This window comes from Rhinolophus sinicus, linkage group LG04 (assembly GCF_036562045.2).
Source record: "Rhinolophus sinicus isolate RSC01 linkage group LG04, ASM3656204v1, whole genome shotgun sequence".
NCBI lineage: Eukaryota > Metazoa > Chordata > Mammalia > Chiroptera > Rhinolophidae > Rhinolophus > Rhinolophus sinicus.
In genome coordinates, this window is record NC_133754.1 from 27,754,344 (window position 1) to 27,776,513 (window position 22,170).

The 22,170-nt window shown below is 31.8% G+C and overlaps 1 protein-coding gene across 15 annotated transcripts in view; it reads right to left on the bottom strand.

The window, feature by feature from the left end:
* Positions 1-22,170, bottom strand: part of MYCBP2 (MYC binding protein 2) — a 240,014-nt gene that overhangs the window by 50,993 nt on the left and 166,851 nt on the right. For 7 of the 15 annotated variants that reach the window (XM_074329406.1, XM_074329401.1, XM_074329409.1 and 4 more), the window contains 5 exons: positions 18,280-18,354; positions 15,416-15,640; positions 14,391-14,523; positions 10,944-11,066; positions 8,045-8,224 (listed from right to left, as the gene is read on the bottom strand). In XM_074329406.1, the coding sequence (XP_074185507.1) occupies positions 8,045-8,224; positions 10,944-11,066; positions 14,391-14,523; positions 15,416-15,640; positions 18,280-18,354 (736 nt within the window). The remainder of the gene's footprint in view (positions 1-8,044; positions 8,225-10,943; positions 11,067-14,390; positions 14,524-15,415; positions 15,641-18,279; positions 18,355-22,170) is intronic. The other 8 variants (XM_074329413.1, XM_074329407.1, XM_074329403.1 and 5 more) reach the window with 5 other exon arrangements.

Sequence of the window (22,170 nt, forward strand, 5' to 3'; positions counted from 1 at the left end):
AAATGAGAGCTGGATGACTTCTGAGGTCCCCTGAACACCAGAAATTAATTATACCATCCTGTGACATATTTCTCAAAAAAACTGAAGGGACTGGAGAGAAGAAAGACAATACCTAATGGTAAGAGATAAAAAGCCTGATTTAAAAGATAAACGTTTAGTTGATTATGGTGATGGTATCAGGTGTATGCATATGTTCAAACTTATCAAATGTACACAATTATACCTCAGTAAAGCTGTTAAAAAACATTTAGTTTTAGTTTTACTAAGCCTATGGTGTAAGTTTTAGAGAAAAGTGGCAGACCTAACACAAAAATATAATTGAAATACTTTAAAAAATGCTTTCTAAATTTGCAAAAATCATGAAAATACTTTGATTCATTTTTACTAAAAATATATATATATATATACGAATAATTTAATGGTGTACTTTCAACTTGTCAGTCAACAATGCCATCTTTAATTATGAAAATGCTAAACGTTTCCCATATTCAAATTATATTATAGTTTACTAGAGCTAAGTTACTCATCTGAACTCATTTCTCCTTAAAACCTGCTTTTTATTTTGTTTATTGGTATCGGGTAAGGATTTTCTTTCAAAATAAAGCCAAAAAACTAGACATCATTCTGGACTTGTTCCCACAGTGATTAGCATGTCCTGTGCATTTTACTGCCTAAATATTTCTAAACTTGTTCCTTCTTTGCTGTCCCACTGTAATTTACCTTAGTTTAAGCCATACTAAGCTTTTCTCTGGACTCCCTGACTCTAACATTCTCCCTTTCTCTAGGGCCTTTTAAATAATATTTTCAGTTATCTTTTACAAGTGTAAAACAGGTATCACTCCTTTTTTAAAATTCTGCAGAACTATACCTTTCACCGGCTCCCTTCATTTTATTCACTGTACTTACAGCACAAAGTCTAAACTACAGAGACCCTTCATGATCTCTGCCACTAGGGTACTAACACTCTAAGTTACAAATGTGTGAAGCTTCTCAACTGAATCATGTTGTCTAACGTGATCAAGTGAGTTAATTCATATGAAGTGGTTAAAATGGTGCCTGTTATATTGTAAATGTTTGGTATATGTTAGCTATTACTATTTCATATCTTCTCCCCTTTCTTCAAATTACCAACACACTCTTTACATAATATGCTAATTCTGGGCTGTTGAGGACTTCCGATTTTACTGAGAAAAAACAAACAAAAGGAGAACATTCTCAAGCGCCTGACAACTATACCTCTTCTTTCTCTCCTGTTATGATGGATAAACTATTTGTGCTCCAACGTAGCCAACCTTTCCACTTTGCACTAGATCTCATCCCCTCTCCTATGCAAGAGTATTGTTCCACCAGTTCTCCTCTGTCTCCTGCATCAGCAATTTTTCTCTCTATTGGATCATTCTCCTTAGAAAACATCCTTGATGTTACCTTTTTTCCCAATAAAAAACAAACAAAGCAAAAACATCTCTAAATCCCACATTCTCTGTCCTAGCTTCATTTTGTTTTTTCTTTCCCTTTAAAGTACCTCTTGACAGATTTATTTATACTCATTGTCTCCAATCTCTTCCCCCTTTTCTCTTGAACCCACTAAATTAAGCTTTGGTAGCTCACTCTACCAAAGCTGCTCTTATCAAGATCATCACTGACTGTCACATTGCTAAACCCAAGTCCATTCTCAATCCTAACTTGACTTGACACACCAGTAACATCTGATACAAAAGTTTCCTTGAAATATTTTCTTCACTTGGCATCCAGAAACACCACACTCACTTGGTTTTCCTATCTCTTTGTCCATTTCTTGGTGTCTTTTGCCGAATTCTCCTACTACCCACCTCTAAACACTGGAGAGGGTTCAGTCTTTAGGCCTCTTCTCTTTTCTACCTATATCTATTTTCCTGCTGCTTTAATCCACCCTTATGGCTTTATATATCACCCAGATATAACAACTCTCAAGTTATTCTGCTATAATCCAAAGGAGTCACAATTTACAGGACATTTCCTGAATTCCAGGATCATATATCGATCTCAATTCGGTATCTGCCCCGAATTTAATAGGAATCTCAAACTTAACATATCTGGGATAGATTATTTGCAAACATGGATACAACTATCCCCACCCCTGTACCTACACCCCTTCACAGCAATTCTATAATAATCAGGAAGTGAAGTGTATCCTTGAATACAGACTCTCCTAGTGTCTTGCTCTGACGAACAGATTGTAGCAGATGTAATGCTGTTAATTTCAGCCTAAGGCACAAAAGATTGTGCATGCTCTTGCTTTCTTAGAATCCAGCAATGTCCAAGCAAATAAACTCAGATTAGCCTAAGAGACAGTTGGCTCAAGCACCCTTCTCATATCAACCAATGCCCAGCCAACCTCCCAAGGCAAAACTGCTTAGCTGACATACAGATGCATGAAGGAAACCAACCAAGACCAAAAGAACTACCTAGCTGAACTCAGTCTACTCTGCCAACTCACAGAATTGTGAGCTAGACGGTGTTCATTTTAAGTCATAGATTCTGGCGTGGCTTGTTATGCAACAGCAGGTTACCAATATAATGTCCAAAATGTAGCCTTTGTTATTGCTCACCAAACCTAGTTCTCCAGGAGTGCCATAGTAAATGGAAATTACATTCTTCCAAATGCCTAGGAAAAAAACTTAGATCCACCCTTTACTCATTGCTTATTCCATCTGTAAGCAAATCCTGTTGATTCCCTGTCAAATTATATCTAGTATTGCACAATTTACTACCATCTTTGGCTACTACTCTGGTAAAGCCACCATCATTTCTCACCTGGATTACTGCAACAGCCTCCCACACTGAACTATTTGCATGACCAGTGCTTAGAATAGTGCCTGACACTTAGGTGGTGCCCCATAAACATTTGTTGCTTCAGCGGATCTCTATAACTAGATCACGTTATTCTCATAGTGGGAATGCTCCTGCACTGCCCTCCCCTGCCCCTTCATTGCCTGATAAATTCCTACGAGTCCTTCAACACTCGAATCAGGGGATACCTCTTTTAAAAAGGCCTTCTCTACCCTTTCCTAGCTGAGCCCGGAGCTTTTTCTCCTATGTTTCTCATGCGTTCTGTGAACGTTGCTCCTGCAGTACTTAAGACATGCTTGGGGCTGCCTTGTACAATATTTCAAAATGAAGGGTGGACAGAATAGTAGCCAATAAGGAGGGAGAGCTACAAAGCCAAATCTAGTCAGGAGAAATCAAACAGATGCATGAAGAGATACTCTCTCACAACGGCAGCATTATCTTTGGTTTGAATTCCTAGGATGAAGTGAAGGGTTGATGGAAAAATTGTTGATGAAGAGGCAAAGGAACATGGGTCACAACTTTCATACCACAGAGAATATGGTGACCCTGAGTGACGATACATTCTGGCCTATGACTAAAGTGATAGGGATTTGTAAGGATGCTAAAGATGTTAGAGCCAAAACTAAAATAAGTATGTTGGCTGTTGTGATAGATGCTATAGGTTCAAGTGTAAAAAATTTAATTGAACTTGAATACTTGAACAAGCTGATCTTGATTTTATAAAATCTTTGTTGAAAATCATCATACACTTTTTCTTTACAAAAATTATAAAAAGGAAAAGGATCTCGGAAATCAGCTTAGTGTCACAAAACTAGTTGGGGAGAACAGAAACTGAAAAAGACAGGTCTCCTTCTTCCCTGTCACATCTCATAGCAGGCAAGGATCAAAACGAACAGATTCTGTGGTATGACTCCAGTCCAGGATAGATATGATCTCTAAGTCTTAGAAACAAACCTGGTTTTTATAATAACATCCATACTAACTTCTGAATATATTGTTACTATATGAAGACTTGATCTCAAAACAAATAATGAAATTATGCTGTGAGAAATAGCTAAGAAACCTCACTTGTCCCTTTTGAAATTCCTTCCTGCAACTCTTTCCACAGAGAACAGACTCTTCTCTCTGAAACTGATTTCTTTCAGTCTTCCCTGGAGCATGAGAGAGAAATATCTGCGTCAAAAGTCAACAATGGTATCAGTACCCCATTTATTGGGCACACCATTCTATGGATGGGGTAAAAAGGGCTCAGATGTGTCAAGTAACTAATACCATCTTACTATGTATGTTTCGGGGCTACAAAAATACTTTAGTATCAAAAAGTATAAAACAAAAATACTAAAACAAGGAAGTGGCTGGAAGAGAAATTTGAACTTAAAGTTTTTATATCACTACATCTCTATATTCTAAGTAAACTCAGTGTTTTAATATATATACGTAAGCATTCTGAAATGTAAAGATGCATGCAGATACTCAAGTGGCGTCTTTTGTCACATTTAGCAAATTTTTTGTTTCATTTAAGAATGTGATATAACAGGTATAACAGAATACTCTTGTTGCAAGGTAACCTAGAGCTCTCATATCTGGGCTTGAAAGTATGATATATTTTGACATATATTATGTTACATGTTTAAAATCTCTTGAAGAAGAATAAACTTTCTTAATGCTTTAACATTTTTCTACCAAAAAAGGTCAACTATATAGCCTCTTGGATAGTAGGCAGAAAATGCTTATGATAAGGACAGTCATTTGAAATACCATTTTTTCGCTGGAGGACGTTGCTCAGAAATTCAATACATTAGAGGTCATATATCATTACCTTATAGCTGGTTTGTTACTACTGAAATATTCTTTTTCTTCTTTGATGATGTACTCTGAGTAAATACTGGAATGTACATCATAACAAGAAACACATACTCTTCAATTCATGGTTTACACTAAATAAGTGATAATCTTAGGTATCTATAGTCAACAAATACTCCTGGAAAGTCTATGACGTGTAAGACACTGTCAGGGGCTATGAGACAAAAAATGATACTTTCAAAAGGAATGAAGAAAGACAATAAAAATAAGGAATGCAATATTCTTAAAAGAAAACAGGCACAAATACCATTCTCTGTCTCAATCCACTAGACTCTTACTGCCCAACAGCTTACCAAGTCTAAAAACTACAGATATAATTTTGAAATGAAAAAGTAAATTATAGAACATTAAGAAAAAGTCTATATACACACTTCTCTCTCTCTCTCCTGCCTGTGTACATATGTATGGTAAGACAAGGAAAACTTGTAACTTTTCTTTCTGTATTCTATTTCACTAGAACAGCAGGTGAAATAATTTGTTTGTATATATAGGTATGTGTGCATTTATAATAAAATAATTTTGCTAATTAAAAAATACCAAATTAATTTAATGTGCCAGATCATTTCAAATTCCAGAGATTAGTGAAAAAAACTATGCTTCAGGAAAAAACAAAACAAAACAAAACTCTTAAGAATTACTCATGATAATGCTAGAAATGCTAGCTAAAAGTTGACATGACGGCCAGGTTATGTGTGTTTCTGTGGAGCTCGTCTACTTAGCTGGGAACTTGTGATATGACATTCAGGAAATCTTTTTTCTTTCAAACTAAGCTATATTCTTAAAATTAAACTATAAAGGAAAAAATAACCAATCCAAATAAAGCTAATACTCTTAGGTGCTAGAACAAAATATAAGCAGAACATTAAAAAAATTATACACATATATATATATATATATATATGAACAGATTTTGCATTATTTATCAGTAAGCAAAGCTGAATATTTAAAAACAAGGCCTTTGCAGTCAGTGGAATCAGCCTCATGTTCGGGTTATACCATCTTACTATGTATGTTTCGGGGCTAAATCATTTATCTTCCCTAAGCCTGTTTCCTTACTTGCAAAATGAAAACATTATCTCAAATGAGGATATATTAAAGTGCTTAAGGTACAGTGTTTAGTGCATAGCGGTGACGAGCAGTATAAGCATAAATTTACAACTATGGTCTTCTGTACATAATGTTTTTAGTATCACAAAAGTATAAAACAAAAATAAATCTAATTTTAGTAATTAGTAAAGGAAGTTTAGTATGCATAATTCATCTTTTAAAGCAAGATGAAATGCTGGTGGGGTAGATGGCAGTGAAGTTCAGGAAGGGATAACTCACTCAGGTAGTCAACAATAAGCACTCTGCCAGATTTAATTTTCCTAATAAGATATGATTAATATAATTGTAATTTATTTCCAAAATATTAAACCTACTTTTAGATTCCATAGCTTTTTTAGTTAAGCTAAAGATTAAGACTTATGGTTTCCGAAATTTGGAAGTCAAACTTCAGTGATACTCTGCTGGTGATTAGAGGTTTGTAGAAAGATCGAAGGAATTCCCATTGCTGCAGTACAGTCAAGTAATGATTCAGAAAATTGGTAATTGAGACATTTCTAGGCCATGATTTCAAATTTGCTCCAAGATGGTGATAAAAGAAGTGGTGGTACTGATAATATTTAGACACAACACACATAAAATTATACTGAAACAATGTCAGTTGGAAACCTATTATCCCTTCAAGGAGACAAATCTAATTTATTATGGTTTTTATATTTTGTTTCAAATTATTCCATTAAATAATTTGGTAAAATAGAAACAGTACTTATACTTGTTTTTAAGACTTGTAATGAACCTTTAGGTAAAACAAAAAGGTGCTTTTTCCTTAGTTTTCTCGTCTGCTGCTAGTATGACATTATTAATTTATGTTTAAAAATTTTATATGTAATATGAATTTTCTGCCTAATTATATTTTTTTCCATTTTTGTTTTCTCCTTGTCCTTAGCTTTAGAACGTCCTGCAACCTGTGTACATCTAAGTGTAAAAAGTCTGGAGCTCCATAAAATCAGTAAACTAAGCCTTCAGTTCTCTTTCATTCTTCTGTAATTCTTATCAAGAAGGAAGAAACTATTTCACACACACATGCCACTATTATGTTTCCTTGAAATTCTTCTTTTAAGAGACATTAAAGTGAATATCATATATGAATAGAGATGATGATTAGCTAAAAATTGATACTACTTACATTTCCAATCTAATTAATTTCATTAGTTGAATTTGCCTAATGTATAATACAAATCTAGAAAAATTTACACTCTTGTGCACTCTTTACCCAAGGTCGAGAATTGTATCATAGTGAATAACATCATTTGCTAACTACACACTACTCTGCTTCCTAATAAAAACAAAATGATGGACAGTCTCTGAAGTAATACTAATAACAGTTACCAATTTTGTAGAAAAAAATAACTTGGACTTCCATGTGAATGTACTTTGCTGAAGAAAACAAGTCATGCATTGGAATCCAAACAAAGGGTGTGTAAGCTGAGACTTGCATGAACTCTCTCATTCAATGAGCATGTTTATGTGTTGCACAGACAACATGTGAATTGAAGGCTAAGAATGTTGTCATATTGCAAGGAGTTTTGAGAAGTTGAAGTGGGAGCCTCAGCACGTTATTCAGAAAAAAGAATACTCAGTTAAGTGTAATTTATTTGGTTGATTTTCCATATCAGTGTGAATTACTATCATGGATGAAGGGCTAGAGCAATCCTAGGAGGCAGAACTGGGATCAAATGATCAATTTGGCGTGAAGTATAAGAACAACAAAACAATAAAAAGCAAGAGAAGAAACGACAATTTGAGAAAATCTGGACACCTAAGTTACTATACATCTTATGGATACAAAATTCATTTAAAAGAAGCAAATAAACCTGCCCAGCACAGTTTCTCCTCTACCTACTGGTGTAGTGAAATAGGTTTATTCTCTTGGGGCATCTCAAAGTAACAAAAATCCAACGTAAAACATTGGAAGTTATCCCTACAACTGATGCTTAGCATAGTTGTGCATATTATAAAAGAGAATTTTAAATCAAATGGTTTTTTATAGTATATATTTGCTAATACAGGAATTAGACTAGTCATATTTTAATAAGTACTCTTAAAAAAGTGTGATTAAAAACAAATGTCTTAGCTGCAGAATGTCTTAGCTCAGAATAGCTTAAATGCTTCAAAAAGATGGGAAGGGATAACATCCTCATTAAATAAAACCAATCTGGTGAGTTGATAAATAATTAGTAACTGATACACAACTCAGAACAAAGCTTCAGAAATGGCTTGATGAGGCAGGTAAGACTGACAGACTTACTCTGAAGCTGAGGCTGCTGGAAGGAAAGGGGCTGTCCGAACACAAATGGGCTGTGGACTAGGGAAGTGGGAGGTTTTGCAGCTTGATCAAAGATGGAAGGAGCTGGGAGATTGGGCCGTGACTGAATTGAATTCAATATGGCACTCAGTTGGTCACCTGCAGTGGGCAAAACAGTCAAAACTACAACTTGTTATTAATTAACATCCAAAATGGCAAAGTAAATGGTGCTTTACGACATTCAGATAAAGTTAAACAACTAAATAAAACTATGCCAATTCAGAAATGCGTGGAAGTTGGTGATCGTTATCCTCAAATTAGGGACCAAATGTTTCATATTGTTTTAATGGAAGCATCCCACCAGATCTTATATGACAGCCCAAATCCATGTGAATTCATTTACAACATCTAGTAGCAGCGTGGGAGAACAGAGGCTATGAAGAATCTATGAATTGTTGATTCAATATCATACACGTATAAATAAGATCTAAGTAAATGATGTCTTGTACATAGTACCTGACCATGACTAGTATCACCCTGCCTCATATGCAATACACTTCATGCAGAAAATTAGCAAATATGAGTGGTTTTTTTAAATGTAGGATTCAAGGGAGGCAAAATATATGTTATTAATTTAGTAACATATATACATTGCAGTTATAATTTTTTTCTTTCTAAAGTTGTTACTGCAAAAGAAATTATACATTTTTAAAAGCATGAACTCTTTTGCTTGAATGTGCAAGTCTATAAGACATATATATATAAAAATGAATATAAGCTCCCTAATTTAAATAGTATCTCAAATATGAATTCTGACACTTTTCCTTAAAATTAAATCAAAAGATATTAACAGAAAAATATTTTTAACACTATGAAATAATATAATTGAATGGATCATCACTCCTCATTTATTTGTGTGTGTATATATATATATGTATATATATATATGCATATACATATATATATATATATATATATATATATATATATGTGTATGCATATATATATATTAAATAGTTTAAATGATGCTAAAGAAGAGGGGAAAAAAAACGTATCCAGACATATGCAGAAACTGGAAAACAGTACCTTTCCAGCCATATTCCCTAAATATAATAAAGCTTCATAAATGAAAATTTCAAAAGAGGCACCAACAAAGAATAGATTTATATGGAAAGAACTATGCACACAAGCTACATGTCTTTATTTAAAAAAAGTTAACCTTGTATGTTACAGAAAGGGTTTTAGCAATTATGGAGAATTTTATAAAATGGTTTTAAAGAAAAAGAATTTTTGCAAAAAATAATTTCTTGATCTTGGATAGTATAAAGAGTTAAAGAAAATGGGAACTATTGTTAAAGGTAATGTTAAATTGTTAAATAAAGGTTAAATATATGTAATCAGATTAAAGTTTATTATTTCTTTGCTACATCTATTAATAAATATTCTAAAAGCCTATTAATAACTACATGCTATTTTTGAGCAATAGTAGCAAAATCACACTTTTAAAAAGTAGTAATTATTTCTGTTTAATACACATTGTCAGAAATGTTTGCATCTCTAGAAAGTTGATGTTTATGATGTTTTAAGAAATTATATTTTAAAGACTGATTTAAAGTAGCCACCAGTATAATTCAGACATTTTAGAGACTGAAAGCATACAATCTGAATTAAACATGGTTTAAAACAGATTACTATAGAAGTATACTAGTGGTAAGTAAACACTGAGATTTTAAGGATTGACAATGGTAGAGGGAAAGGGACATGAAGAAAATGCCACCAAGAATTTATCCTACTTAAGTATGACAATCTAGCTTTAGCTGAAATCTGAGCCACCAGAAACAAGCGAGCATATAGTACCCAAACCTGCAGAATAGACCAACACAACAGAGTAGGGAAAGCCCAAGAGAAATCTGTGTCTAGGCTTCCTTCATAAAAATACTTTGTGGAAAGTAATAAAGATATCAAACAGAAAGTTGTTTTATTTTAAATTGACTATTTCCTCTATATTGATGTAATTTTGTATTTTGCAGACTATTTCATTATTTCACTTACTCTGCAAGTCAGGTATATAGTGAACTGTATTTATTTCTTGAAATCAAATCCTGTGAATTAATTTAAATACACTTTAAAATAAGACTACTTCCATGGAGGCTGTCTTCTCCCTCTTACCCATCATACAACTGTACGCTAACTGCTGACAATATGGCTGATTTTCATGATTCAGAACATGAATGTGTCTGAATTTGCATACAAATGAAATTCTGGATGAAATTCAGGTATAAATTATGTCAAAATAACTAATGTTTGGATTGTCCATGATGCTGATATCTTCCATTAATGCAGCCAAAAAAGTAGTATACATTTTATATTAATATGGTTTAGGTTTTTATTTTTGTTTTTACTACGTTGTCACTTCTTTATAAATACCAAAACCATACATATCATGTCATGTTATTCTAAGGTAACTAAGATAAACCCAGTTAGACATAAAAACCACACAAATTTAATGAAGGTCATGTGTAATATTACTTAAAAATATTAAACATTTTAATTTTAAATAGATCATTCTGGAAAGTTCTTTTATGCTCATTAACATTACTCATAAAATAATAAGATGAGACAAAAAAGTTCATTTACTAGATATAGTGACACAAAGTCTTTATGATGTGAATTCAAAATGTGTCCTTAAAATAGGAACAAATAGGCAAGAATTCCTATAAATTTAAGGTTAAACTGTTAAAAATAATAATATAAAAGGAACACCTTCGTAAACATTGATTGTTAGTTTTCTACGAACAAACTTTAAAAAAGTTTTTTGGTAAACAGTAATAAAAATGGATAGAAGAGAAGGTAATAAAAATACTAAAGTTAGGTAAGTAAAAGGCTACTTTTAAACACTTACCTTTATTATTTCCAAGTCCATAATCAAATCCTTGGGCACTGCAACTCGCCCCTTTATTAAAAGCTTGTACTGAGAAAGGGCTTGGAGGAGGAGTTTGAGAATTTTGATCCAGAAGAACTTGTTCTACAATAAAAGGCATAGCTATACAATTAGTTTCTTATGTGCTATGACCTATTCATAGAATAAAGAGAAAATTAGAAAGATTTTATGATGGACAGACTTTAAAGTAACCTCACATTTAGATTTGATACGTTTACTAATTAGGGCACTGACACTGACAAAATATATAACAAATCCTTGTTTTCATTTATCAAATATACAGTTAAATTTGGAAATGGGATATGTTCTTATGGAGTCAATTTACTTTTATTGTGGCAGTGTATATAACTGAATGTAGACTAATGTTTCTGGACCAGGAACTCATATTTGTAACAAATTTTATACAAGGGCATTTTATAAAACAAAAATGGATATAATATAAACCAGATAACAAAATATTTTCCGTATCAGTATTCAAGGAGAAAAAAGTCTTCAAAATGTCTAAGTATATGGTACCACAGGAAATTTTGACTTGTAAAATATTTTAAGTTCTGAATGTGAAATTATGGAAAATTTAACTTTTAACTTATTTTTACTTATTATATAAGGATGTTCTACCTAAATAATAATAAAAAAAGATAAACCACATCATGTAATAAGGGCTATTAACACATTTTGAAGTCAGCAAATGTATCAGAATTCTTATTTCAAGAAGGAAATGGCCAATATTTTATCTAGTTTACAAATGGCAAGAATGCAACATATGAATGAATACTCTGTTACTCCCCAACTAACAATCAAGTAGCTATCACATTCTATCTGATATAATACTATAAACACGAATATCCTAATAAAATAGTCATATTAATGCCAGGTAAAAAATAAAATAAAATCTGCTAAAATAAAATCTGCTAAATGTAAAGTAAGGTAATGTAATGTAAAGTAAAAAGGAGAAAAAAGTATTTATCCCTTTAGAATAACATTATGAAAATGAAGTGTTTTAAATATATTTTTTAAAAGCCAATATTCCTTTAAATAGAAAAAAGAATTAGAAGAACATGATGGAGTGTTTTCTTCCACCTGAAAATCAGAATTCTGCTGTACCAGTATTACTGTATGGTCTAACCCTTTACAAGCATTTCTAGACTTTTTTCAACAAATCAGTCATAGCACTTCCCTTAGGCAATGCTCTTCAGTATAAGAATTTCAGCAATGGAATATTTCTTCTGCAAAATACCCATGAGCAGTCATGTGAACAGAAAAGACAGCTTCGCACTCACCCTCTAGACTCAGAATGGTCTAGCACCCAGTGTGGAGTCTATTTTGACCACAGCAGTAACTTTGCCTACTAGGTTTATCTATGGATATCAAAGGCCAATAACAAATTTTTACAAAGAGGAAAGCTTTTGTTTTACTTATACTACTTTATATGAATAAGTTACTATAGTGCCAAATCCTCTTATTTAGATATTAAATATAGTTACATACTAATACCAATGAGCAGACTATTTGGATACTACATTGACTAATCTTAGTGGTTTTAAGGCACTAATTATCATTTCTTTCCTATCACCCCAGGTTTTGTTTAAAAAATTAAGACTCGGGGATCAAATATATGGTGATGGAAAGAGAACTGACTCTGGGTGGTGAACACACAAGGTGATATATAGATGATGTATTACAGAATTGTACAGCTGAAATCTATGTACTTTACTAAGAATTGTCACCACAATAAACTTTAATTAAAAAAAATTAAGACTCACATGACTGTGTGTGTGTGTGTGTGTGTGTGTGTATTCCTATACACATTAAAATATTTAACAATTTATGAATATGTAAGAAATACATTGTAATATGTAGTAAGTATATTATAAATGGGAAGGTCATTCTGTAAAATGTCTGATTTATGTCAAATGAAGCTTTTTCTTTTTCAAGACACAATAAAGAATAGTTCTACCATCTCAGAACATCATTTTATGACCACATCATCTTTAGGTAAGAAAAGTTTATCTGTAAAGACAAAGGAGGGAGTAGATTCTCAAATTGTGTTCAGTGGATTATTGATGCAGTATGGTATGCTGTAATGAGCACATATTTTGAAATATAAAAGAAGATTTTGGCTCAAGCGTTAAATCTGCCATGTATCCAATTGTATAACCCTAGGTAGGTCATTTTAAATGATATGAATTTTAGTTTCTTTTCCTATAAAACGAAGATTATATAACCTATCTCAAACACTTATTGTGGGGTAAAAGAGGAGATGGTTTAGTGTGTAATGTCAATAGAGCTACATGTACTTTGTCATCAATGCAAGTTTCAAAACTTTCTTGAATCTATTTATACTTATGGCCATATTACCTCTTGGATAAGGAGTATTGTAAGTTCATTCTGTTTTGGATAAAGACGCATGTCCTTGTTCTTTATCTGAGATTATCCTATAATTTTGGAGTTTGGTAGAAAAGTCTATGCTTGACTTATCTATTTATTTTGATGCCCTAATATTTTTGTGACTCAACTTGTAGAAAGAAACTTAGCAATTAGTATGTGTGAAAACTGTTTCAGAATTAGGAATAGACAGATATAAACCCTGTTCCTGTCCACAAAGGACTCACAATCTGTGTATGAAGAAATAAAAATTAACTTTAATATATCAGTTTTGTCCCAGTGGTGAATACAGTTCATTAGGAACACAGAAAGAATTCTTGACTCTGCCAGGATCAGTTAATAATGATCAGAAATAAAGCTTCACTAAGTGATGATGTGGTCTGAACTTTGAAGAATAAGTTTTTGCTACCAGGAGAATGAAGAGAGGGACAAAATGGAAAATCTTAAGTTAAATGAGAACATTGCTGAAAAAGGTAAAATGAATTTAAAGTTGAAATTCTAACAAAATAGGAAACCCCCAAAAGATGCTCTGCATTTATTCAGTGCTTCATTCCTGAGAATGAAATTCTCAATCAAATGAAATTCAAATTCAATCGAATGAAATTCGATTCAATTCAATCGAATTCAATCAAATTCAATCGAATGAAACTGCCTAGGGAAAGTACTATGACTGGTGGTTGAAAACCAAACTTCCATTTAGTGGTAGAAAGTGTAAAACATTCAGTCCTGGACTGGCACAGAAAAATGATAATGCAAATCATAGTAATGAAATAAAAAGCATGTTTTACAAAGATGGATTCATATGTCCTACATTTTCTTTTAATTCTCTTCTTTGATGTGCATTCATTTAGTACCTATATATTTCACAAATTTTAGCAATTACAAGATTTTTTTTAACCCTTAGTTTTGCTTTTGCTTAAAAAATAAAAACACAGAAAGCTCTTTACAAAAAAAAGAAATACATTTTAAATTTCTGCATTTCAAAGGTTAATGGGAATAAATCACAAATTTAAGCCAACTTGCCATCTTCATGTCGGAGGTACTGGTTTCCGCCTCTGTCTCTAGCTAAGGACCATGCCTCTCCTTCATCACTCTCACAGAACTCTACCATGCTGTTCTTATCCAGCTGCACCCATGTCCCTTCAGAATTGGTTACCTAGTACATAACAAAAAGCATGATTGATTGGCTTGATTCTTTTAGGGCATTCAGGCTGAAAATGAGCAAAATGTTTAAGAGTTTGATTAGTGCAATTATTCCAATAAATATCTACCATGAAATTAAGTTTCTGAAATTAAGACCACAGCCTGAGGTAAGACAGAAATCAATAAAAAGTTCTGTAAAATACTGCTTCTTTATGACCTCAGTTAAAATAATAATTTTTAAGGCACAGATAATTCCTAAATAATTTTAAACATTACCCCAAAACACATGGCTTTTTTTTTTTTTTTTTTTCACCTAAAATGTCACAGCACAGCATACTCTATTGTTTAGTTTGGTAGTGCCTATAATGCAACTTGAAAATGACCCTGACACTGAGAAATAGCATGACACACTACATCTTCAAGCTCATCAGCTGAGGCAAATGCCACAGTTGACAAAAGAGTAATTTTATTTGCTCAGGACTTCAGTGAGACTCATGAATGGGAACAAACAAAAAGGAAACCCTTTGTATACATTACATCTCCATACCAATCCATAGCAAATATTTTAAACTGCTGTTAGTCCATTACAGTGTAGTACATTTGCAATAATAAAAAGATATATGCAAATACCAAACATTTATATATACAACACACATCATTTTAAACCAACTTAACCTCCACATCATTTTGTTAATGTATTATTTTCATGAGGATAATTATGAGAATAAAATTAGTACACAAGAAGCACAGAAAAATTACATTAGTATTTTCAATACAAATAAAGAACGTGAACATTTAAAAACCTGGGATGGAAATGGCAACCTTTGGAAGAAAGAGATAGTATATTTGGTAGTATTATATAAAAATGAGTATCTTAGAAGTCATGAAGCTACAAGAATCCATACCTCTCCCACTGCTTTGACTTTGTTTCCCAGAACTAACATTCCAATGGGGATACCTCTAAGGTTAGGGCAGCTTCTGATGTTGTGGCCGGAAGGTCCCGTCTTCACTACCTTGTACATGCCTGGCCCTCCTCGCAAGAACGGCATCTCTTGTTCTTGCATTGTTGCTTCCTGTGGGCAGCAGGAGTTCATGTCTTTGAAAAAGTCATCAGTATTAGTTTTAGGTTCCTGAAAATTTGAATAGGAAAAAAATAAATAAACAAAATACAATCTATTATCACTTCCAACATATTCCTAGTAACATCTTTTACAATTCCATAATACAGTCAATTAAAAAAGAAAATACATTTCCAAAGATAACCAAAGAGTTAGTCACCACTGTCATTAAAGAATCATTCAGTTTTTCAATGCTGAATAATAATTTAAATAAAGTTGAGGAGAAGAAACTATAGCAGGAGAGCAACTGAACCCCAGGCTTTTGCCCACCACAATTTGAGAAATACAGTAGTACTTGATTTTTCTTTCGTCTTTTAATGAAATATTTAACAGTAGGAGAAACAAAAATAATTTCCTATGTGAACCACAACTGAGTAATTTTGAATCATTAGTACTGTATTACTGTATGTTGATATGGGTTAAAAAGCCAAAATCTTCATTACCTTCTACTTATGTCTGTAACAATTACATATAAATAGAGATAATAGGTGTGAAGACTCTGGAGACTTAACTATTAACAGAGATAACAATGATGAAAAAAATGGGCATAAAATACTGCTACATCTTAATATTTACTAGTTATGAAAGAAGTAAGAATGTTTATAAGATTTTAACAACTCCTGCTTTCTTAATATAGGACAAATAAAAATGTCTTGCTACATTTCCTAGGCCATTACTAAACAATGATAAATATTAATGCTATTAGAAAAAGATGATTATACTTCTAGTAGCGAGGAGAGATTACCATTAAAGATGAATTTTTATGTAAATATAATACGTTTGGATATAAAAGTTACTTCTAAAATGAAAGAAAAGAATGTGCCCTAAATTTTCTGTTGAATCTTAATGCTGTGATGAAGTTGTTTCCTATGTGAATGCAATGGGGAAAAAAATAACCTATTTGCTCTTCCTCCCAAGTAAATGTAAATGAAAGTTCCACACTGGGGCTTCTTCCATTGTCATCATGAGTCCTTTAAAACCAACTTAACCTCCACTTTTAAATACAGTCATATACACTCTACAAATTGTTTTACATTCAAATAAAGTAAAAGATGATCATAATGGAATGTACTCAAATATTAGATTAAAATTAATATTTAGTAATGTTAGAATAAAAAATGAAAAACCACTAACATGTTATGCAAGATAAAATATTATTAAATAGTTCTGTCCCTATAAATAATCTCATATTAAGGGGTATGTAAACATGTCCATTACATAGCAGAAAATTCAAAATAAAATCCTGATGTTAAGAAAACGTGGATTCAAGAATTCTCTGTATCTGTGACTCTAATTCAATATATGGTTGGTCACGGAAAATTTTAGAGCCACTATTAACCTTCACATAATATATTGTAAATTTCATCATGGTACTCAATAACCAATTTTTATTTATACAAATATATACTACGGACAATATTTATTTACGTTTACTGCAATCATCATACCATATTATCTAAAATTCTTTAGGTATATATCAGCAATTTAATATTAATGAGAATTTTAAATAATTGGAAAATTCAGACTTGATTTACAATCTAAAATAACCTTAAAATACCCATTTTTTATACCCACGCATGTATACCTGTAAAAACTTATATATATACACAACTACATGAATACAAAGAACACTCAAAATAAAAATGGAGAGTAAGGTTTGAACTTTATTTAAATTGTGCTACTATACTCACAAGAGTTTCAGTAAATATTGTAAAATGTCTACGTGTCAATAATCAATTTTAGTAAATATATCATGCTATTTCATAGTTGGAAGAGGCAAGTTAGTCCTTACTGCAACTGATTTTTTAAAAAAGTTACACGGTATGACATCAAAAATCACAAGCAAATATTAATAGATTTAGCAAAAAAATAATCTCACTGGTTTTTAATGCTACAACTAGAGCATTTAACTAAGTATAACAGTATTTCCAACTTTTGATCATTTAGGGTAACATCGAGAGATAAGTCTTGGCAAAAACTAATAATTGCAAGTTATTCACTGAAAGGCAATGTATGAAAACTTTTATTAAAATATTTAATATTTTATTAAATAGTTAAATAAACTATATAATAAATATAAAACAAAGTCTATCCAATTTTTTATACTAAATAGTATAGAAAGATCTAATGGACATAAAATCACAACTGTGTCTTTCATTCTCAAGTAACCCTAGAATATATGTTTTATTCAATACAGGAATGTAAGATCTGGCACCAGCATATAAAAGTGATGAACTGCAATGTTATTTTTTTCTCTATATATTCCCTCCCCATTCTCAGATGAACACTCAAAAGGGTATTGTGAAAAAATAGGAAAACAAAGAAGTGCCATAGGGTTGGGACTCTCCCATCTAAATAAGCTTAGTTCTGAAAAGGCTGGACTTGGATATAATTGTTGGAGAAGATAATCATAAAATTAAACATATTAAATTTGAAGTCACATAAAAGTTTAACTTAAGTAATAATACATTCTTTGGCAGAAGTAGACAGAAAAGGATTGATTACAGGGGAAACTCAACTGCAGCTCTTTGTATAGATCTTTTGGGGTAAAAAAAATATTAATCTAAAGCAAAGGCTTCAAAGGATATAATGTAAATCTGTTATACATGCTAAAATACCTGAATAATGTATGTTCCTTACAGTTAACTCACCTGGGGAAAAAAAGCTTTGGAAGTCCATGAAAATACGTCCAAATCCCTGACTCCTTGGCTAGCATTAAAGATATTCTGAGCGACAAAGTTTAAGAAAGAAAAATATCAACAAAGAAAGGGAACAGGTATCAGCTGCAGAAGATGCGTTCATAGTAACAACATAGTTCTGTACTCTAGCACCAGCACTGAAATATTATTTTACTAAAGGGAAACTGAAGCCACCTGAGTAAAGCACACATCAAGGAAATTCTGATAAAAGAGTTTTTGCCAAAAGCTCTCCATGGATATAGTGTGTCATGCCATTTGCTAAAATTAAGAACCAGACATTGATTTAAGGCTTAAGACAGTCAATGCAAGAAGGAAACCTTAAAACTCCTTTAACAACGTATCTGTTCTAACACAACCCAGAATTGTTTTATGACAGAAAATAGTCTGTACTTTTATAAAGAAAATGTGAATAATATAGATTGTATAGATAGCTCAACTATTATCATGAATAATAATGGCATGTAGCATAAGTGAACTAGTTATCACTTTTTAAAGTACAAAAAGAAAAAAAGAAGAAAGTAAAAGAAAAAAAATCTAAGTCATTTTTCAATTTCCCTCTGTTCTATAAATGGAAAAAAAAATCATTTGAAAATGTTACCAAGAGCTGTTAGCAATATGTTTAGAAAACATACAGAAAAACATACAATCTGAATCTTTTATCAAAAGACAGGCCTAGCTTTCTCCATTTCAAAGTTTAGGAAATGCACAGAGCATTTAATCACATGTTAAAGTCTAAAAATATTTTGTTAATAACAACCAATCCACAGTAGCATGTTCCCCCCAAAATCAACACTTTCACAAAACTGTTATAATGAAAATTTAAATGATACACATTCTACACAGATATATCATGCTATTGAATATATTTATTTAATCTGAAATTAAAATCTTTCTAGTAAGTAGCAATTATATAATTTACTGCTCATGTGATAAATGGTTATTATGGACAAAAAAGAGGATATTCAAATTGTTAATAGATTCTGTCATCATTCAAGACTTCAACACAAAGGAAACAACACAATTTCCAACCAATTATAAGCCATTTTAGATGACAATTATTTTAATATTCGCTAGTTCTGTAGTTTACTTATGTATATATGTATATAGGTGTAGACACACACCCATATACATACATATAGACTAATTCATAAATTTAAGAGCCAGAAAAAATGAGTTTCCAATAATATGCCTACAACTAAATGTAAAACAAAACAAAACCCCAAACTAAACCTCCCTCCACACTTGAAAATGGATAGAGAGTAGGGTCCTTTCTCTTTAGGTAAAGTGGAAACATGTTGCAAAGCATTTTGAAATGCTTTTTTGAAGAAAAATATATCCTTACTGGTTTATCAATGCATGTAAGAATTTGTGAAATATTTGCCCAATGGTTTTTCTCCACAGAAAATGGTGGTGCAGATCTTTCACATAAAACAATATCAAGATTTTTCAAATCATTTTCTATTCTTTAGCTTAATTTTTTTTACTAAAAGCAATGTGAATAAAAATGCAGATGAAGTTAATGATAAGGAAGCAATGTACTGACTGACAATATTTGAAGCTTGTACTTCTCTTTTATTTCAATGTGTAAACTTAAATGCTTTCAAAGTCTGCGTACTAGTTAACATGTACAAGCATACTTTAAAGTGATGCAACTGCTAACCATGGTAATATATTGCAATTAAATCCATTTGTACATGTTAATTATATCAAATTTGACACTTTTTGACTTTTGTTTTGAATTTACAGAAAATTCTTAGTCTGCACTGATTTACTATAAGATTATTTTCAAAATGTGGTAACCTAATAAAATTATATTGATCAGGAATGAAAAAAAAATGTACCAAATAGGAAGCTGGAGTTTAAAAACAGACTTACAGTTTTCTTTTGAAAATTTAGGAAAGTTAAGTTAAAGATATGAACATGCATAAAAATACTAATTTCTCCAAAGTCTTAATTTCTCACTATTAAAATATATAAATTAGCTTTCATATTGTATAATTTCACAGATTAATATGAACACCACTATATGTATACGTATTTGTGTATATACACACACACATACAGACATATTTACAAAAATCTAAATCATTTTATTCTAAAAGATTATTTTAAAGGCAAAAATATTCTGGCAAGAAAATTAGGAATTAAAGCATATTAAAAACCTAACTAAACTAATGAACATCAAATTGCAACTCTAAGCTGATAATCTTTCAAGGCACAGAAGAGAGTAAATAAGTGAATAATTTTCATGGTGAAAATACATGACCAAAGATGCCAAAAGCTCATGTAAAAAAAACAATGCTAATTCTTCCACTGTGCTAGATAAGCACAGAGTTTAGAATTGCCATTTTTAATGTGAAAAAGGCAAAATATCCTGGAAAATTAAACACAGCATATATGAGTATACAAACCATTACAATGTTATTTTAATTGCCTAAATCTCATTCTGATTAGGAAACTTAAACAGCAAGCTCAAGTGTGAAATGAAGCTTTTGACAACCATTTGGACAGCACGTTTTCAAACGGTGTATTAAGTAAATATTAGTAATTACTAGGATTCAAAAACAGGTTATGTCTACACACACACACACACACACACACACACACACTTGTTAACAAAACCAAGAAATTTGGGGCATGTTGAAGCTGTTGACTACCAGGCATCAGTAGATATTTCAAAAGAATGAAACTGGACATAAAATGCAGGAAAACACTTTCTAATGTTACCAATTACCCTGGGTAATACTGTAAGAGACTGCCAAATTATATTTCTCCTTCATCTCCTTCAAATCTTCGGGATCTCTCAAAATTCAGAAAAATCAACCTATTTTCTATATGTGAACACCAATCAGCCTAAGTAGGTGAGAAGTGGTTTGTATAGATGTATTGAGATGTTCGGAAACCCAAGTTGCTTCTGCAAGAATTCAGACAATATGGGCATTATAAAGATAATCTGACAAACACTTCAAATGAGGTGCTATCTACTTTCCTTGATAGAAACTTTCTCTACTATTTAACCTCCTTCACAATGTTGAAGAACTCATTTTTGATAAAGTATCCACAGAATGGTGCCTCTAAGTTTCAAATCACTGATATCTCCTATTCTAGACGTAAACTTGTTTTAAAAAACTTTAAGATCTATTCTAGGCAGTCAAATGTCTCTCATGTCATGTGCATAACTAATTTTCTTTTTTACTTGTATTTTTCCCTGATATATGAAATATCCTTCTAGCTTACATTCTGTAGTTTCCAAATCTTTAGAATTTTAATTTTCAATCAACATTCCCCAGGTATGCCGTCTCAGGCTGACTCATGTCACCTTTAACATATATCATGGTATTCATACTCATTCAACCATTAAGGCTACGAATACTCATATTTATTTAATTTGGGAGCTTTAGGCAAAGTAATAGGATTTTTATAGGTATATTTATTCCTTTATAACTTTATTAATCCTTATCTCTCCATTAGACTAAAGCAGACTAAACATAAAAGCATGGGCTTTAATCACATCAACTGGAATTCCAGAACCGTTTCTACTTGTGATCTTGGGAGAGTAGCTATCTTTTGTCATTAGAAAAATGAGAATGATAAAATACTTAAATTCACAGGGTAACACAGAATTAAGTGACAGAATTAAGCTAAGGAGCATATATATATGTGCTAGGAATTATTTTAAGAAGCATAATCATACCAAATGCCAGGAATTAAAATTTAGTATTCGACAAATGTGAAAGCCTACTGTATGCAAAAAGTAATACTTAACACTTCAGAAGAAACAAATATGAGTAAAAAGGGATCCTTAATGAGTCCTTACCCTTAAGGAGCTTAACAACAGAAATA